This window comes from Tupaia chinensis, unplaced genomic scaffold (assembly GCF_000334495.1).
Source record: "Tupaia chinensis unplaced genomic scaffold, TupChi_1.0 Scaffold000355_1, whole genome shotgun sequence".
Taxonomy (NCBI): Eukaryota; Metazoa; Chordata; class Mammalia; order Scandentia; family Tupaiidae; genus Tupaia; species Tupaia belangeri.
The window spans coordinates 14,888,738-14,891,935 of record NW_006159850.1 but is presented as its reverse complement, the minus strand read 5'-3'; the positions used below and the strand labels follow the sequence as shown (position 1 = coordinate 14,891,935).

Here is a 3,198-nt window from a genome sequence, read left to right as displayed (position 1 = left end):
TTTTTTACCAACTTCACAGCATATCATGTCAGCACTTGTCGATTTATTTCATTCTACTACCAGCCAATATAATTCCACCTTGTAGAGGACCTAGAATGGTAGTTTTAAAGGGCTTTCTAATTGTTATGATACCTTGTAACAGTTCTGTTCTTTTTTCTAAGTCTTGTTTCTAAAACATTTTGTTTTCTTTTTTGTTTGTTTGTTTGTTTGTTTGTTTTTTGAATAGTAGATATTGATATCCAGACTGGTAATTACTTGACAAAGGAAATGTGCAAAGAAAAAGATAGTGTATCATTTGAACTTCAGAGGGACTTTTCCCATGAAACAGACTTTTCAGAAACCTATATGCTAGAGAAACAACAGGAAGTCCTGCAGGAAGTGTGAAGGAGGAAAACAGTAGCATTGTTGATGGAACAGTGGAAGGTGAAACAGGCACCAAGGAGGAGTGTTTCTCTAGTCATAGTCTAAACCTGCATCAGTGTCATATCACCTCCACTGGAGAGCAGCCCCCTGAGTGTACAGGACGGGAGAAAGCCTTCCATTGTGATACAAAACTTAATAAGCATGAAATAATTACTACTGGAGAAAGACCTATAAAATGTGAAGAATTAGTGGGAACCTATAGGTGTGACTCTCAACTTAATCACCATCAAGAAAGCCACGGTAGGGAGAATTTGTATCAGTGTACAGAGTGTGGCAAAGCCTTCAGCATTAATGCAAAATTAATTTGGCATCAAAAACTTCATGGTGGGCAGAAACCCTTCAGATGTGTGGAGTGTGGGAAAAGCTTCAGCTACAGTTCCCATTACATCACACATCAGACAATCCACAGTGGGGAGAAGCCCTATCAGTGTCAGGTGTGTGGGAAAGCCTTCCGTGTCAATGGAAGTCTAAGCAGGCATCAGAGAGTCCACACAGGAGAGAAGCCCTATCAGTGCAAGGAGTGTGGAAATGGTTTCAGCTGCAGTTCTGCATATATTACTCATCAAAGAGTCCACACTGGGGAGAAACCTTATGAATGTAATGACTGTGGGAAGGCTTTCAATGTGAATGCAAAATTAATTCAGCATCAGAGAATCCACACTGGAGAGAAGCCTTATAAATGTACTGAATGTGGGAAAGGCTTCAGGTGTAGCTCCCAACTTCGGCAGCATCAGAGCATTCACAATGGAGAGAAGCCCTTTCAGTGTAAGGAATGTGGGAAAGCCTTCAGTAATAATGCTAAACTCATTCAACATGGAAGAATCCACACAGGTGAAAAACCCTTTGAGTGCAGTGAATGTAGAAAAGCCTTTAGTGTGAAGGGGAAGTTAATCCAGCACCAGAGAATTCACACAGGTGAGAAGCCTTATGAGTGTAATGAATGTGGTAAAGCCTTCAGGTGTAACTCCCAGCTTCGGCAGCATCTGAGAATCCACACTGGGGAGAAGCCCTACAAGTGTAGTGAATGTGGAAAGGCCTTCAATGTTAATGCAAAACTAATACAGCATCAAAGAGTTCACACTGGGGAGAAACCCTTTGAATGTACAGAGTGTGGGAAATGCTTTACTTCCAAAAGAAACTTACTTGATCACCACCGAATCCATACTGGAGAAAAGCCTTATCAGTGTAAGGAATGTGGGAAAGCCTTCAGCATCAATGCCAAATTCATTCGACATCAGAGAATACACACAGGGGAGAAACCTTTCAAGTGTATGGAATGTGAAAAAGCATTTAGCTGTAGTTCTGACTACATTGTGCACCAGAGAATCCATACTGGAGAGAAACCCTTTCAGTGTAAGGAATGTGGAAAGGCCTTCCATGTTAATGCCCACTTAATTCGACATCAGAAAAGTCACACTGGGGAGAAACCCTTTAGGTGTGTGGAATGTGGCAAAGGCTTTAGCTATAGTTCAGACTGTATTATACACCAGACTGTCCACACTTGGAAGAAATCCTATGTGTGTAATGTGTGTGGGAGAGCCTTCAGGTTTAATTTTCAACTTAGTCAGCATCAGAGTGTCCACAGTGAAGTAAAATCCTAATAGTGAAAAGAATTTAGAAAACTCAAGATTAATGTCAAAATGGATCAAGTTTCATCAAATTTGCCTTGTTGGAAACAAGAGGGTAATTAATATGGTGGAGTCTTCACATGGAAATAAACCTTTTTGTTTTACTCAATTTTCAATCAGGAATGAATGGGTGACTATAATGTAATATCCAAAAATAATTAGCTTTTTATTTTATACAACCAACCAACTAAAAGTATAAAGAGGTATAATATCCCATTCCCAGCAGGCTCCAAAAAAGTAAATTTTTGGGACCAGCAGTTAGCGTAATGGCTATGTCTCTGGACTCCCATGTAGTTGACCGCAGTTCGTGTCCCGGACCCGTTGGCTTAAACTCATACCGGGTATGTGTGCGTGTTTGCCCAAGATCCTGAGAGGAGAATGGAGGAGAAGGGATTGCAGTGTGGCCATCTGGGGGATGATTTCTCGCTTTCTGTCTCTATGTCTCTCTCTGTCAGGTGAATGTACGCGCCCTATAGCAAAAACCTCTTAAAAAAAGATAATAAATTTTTTAGACAGTGACTACAGAATCTATATGGAGAAAACTAAAGTCTCAACTGAGGGCCATCAAAGGAACTTGAGGGATGGGAGGGAAAGAAACTTTGTTTTTGGATAGTAAAACTCCGTATTATAAAGATATTCACTCTACCTAAATTAATTTATTTGTTTAATTTTTGACAAGCATGCATTAGTTTTGTAAAGAGGAAAAACAATAAAGATTTTCTTTAAAAAAGAATTCTCATGGTATAGAGAACTTCTTAGAAGTTTATATATTGAGGAGGCATACCCTCATCAGGGTTGGGCGGGGGCCCTGATAGGAGAGGGGGGCTCCTAGCCTCCCAGCCAGCTAGAATCTGCATGTCTCAGGATGAATCCAGATTGTTTAGGTTGACTCAGGACCAGACCCTAGGCCTTTCCATGTGGCCTCAGCATTGCACAGTAGTGCCCCACAGCTTGCATCACCTTAGCTGGGCCTAATAGAGAAAACCTTTATAAGCATCGGGTGAAAGTTAGAATCCAACTGTAAAGAAAATACTGGTAAGTAGACATAAAAATTAAATAATCCCTGTGTTTTTGTTCTAAATAGATGCCAAAAAAGGGCAAAAAAAAAAAAAAAAAAAAAAACACAAAAAGGGGAAAAACCTTTGTA

General features: G+C 40.2%; 2 protein-coding genes across 2 annotated transcripts in view; both read left to right on the top strand.

Annotated features, from left to right (window-relative positions):
• Window positions 1-2,167, top strand: part of LOC102484331 (zinc finger protein 23-like) — a 9,441-nt gene extending 7,274 nt beyond the window's left edge. The window contains 2 exon segments of the mRNA XM_014589408.2: window positions 227-367; window positions 370-2,167. Of these exon segments, the coding sequence (XP_014444894.1) occupies window positions 227-367; window positions 370-2,024 (1,796 nt within the window). The 3' untranslated portion in view covers window positions 2,025-2,167.
• Window positions 2,168-2,173: 6 nt separating this feature from the next.
• LOC102493818 (zinc finger protein 23) overlaps window positions 2,174-3,198 on the top strand; it is an 8,668-nt gene continuing 7,643 nt past the window's right edge. Inside the window, exon 1 of the mRNA XM_014589442.2 lies at window positions 2,174-2,181. Within this exon, the coding sequence (XP_014444928.1) occupies window positions 2,174-2,181 (8 nt within the window). The remainder of the gene's footprint in view (window positions 2,182-3,198) is intronic.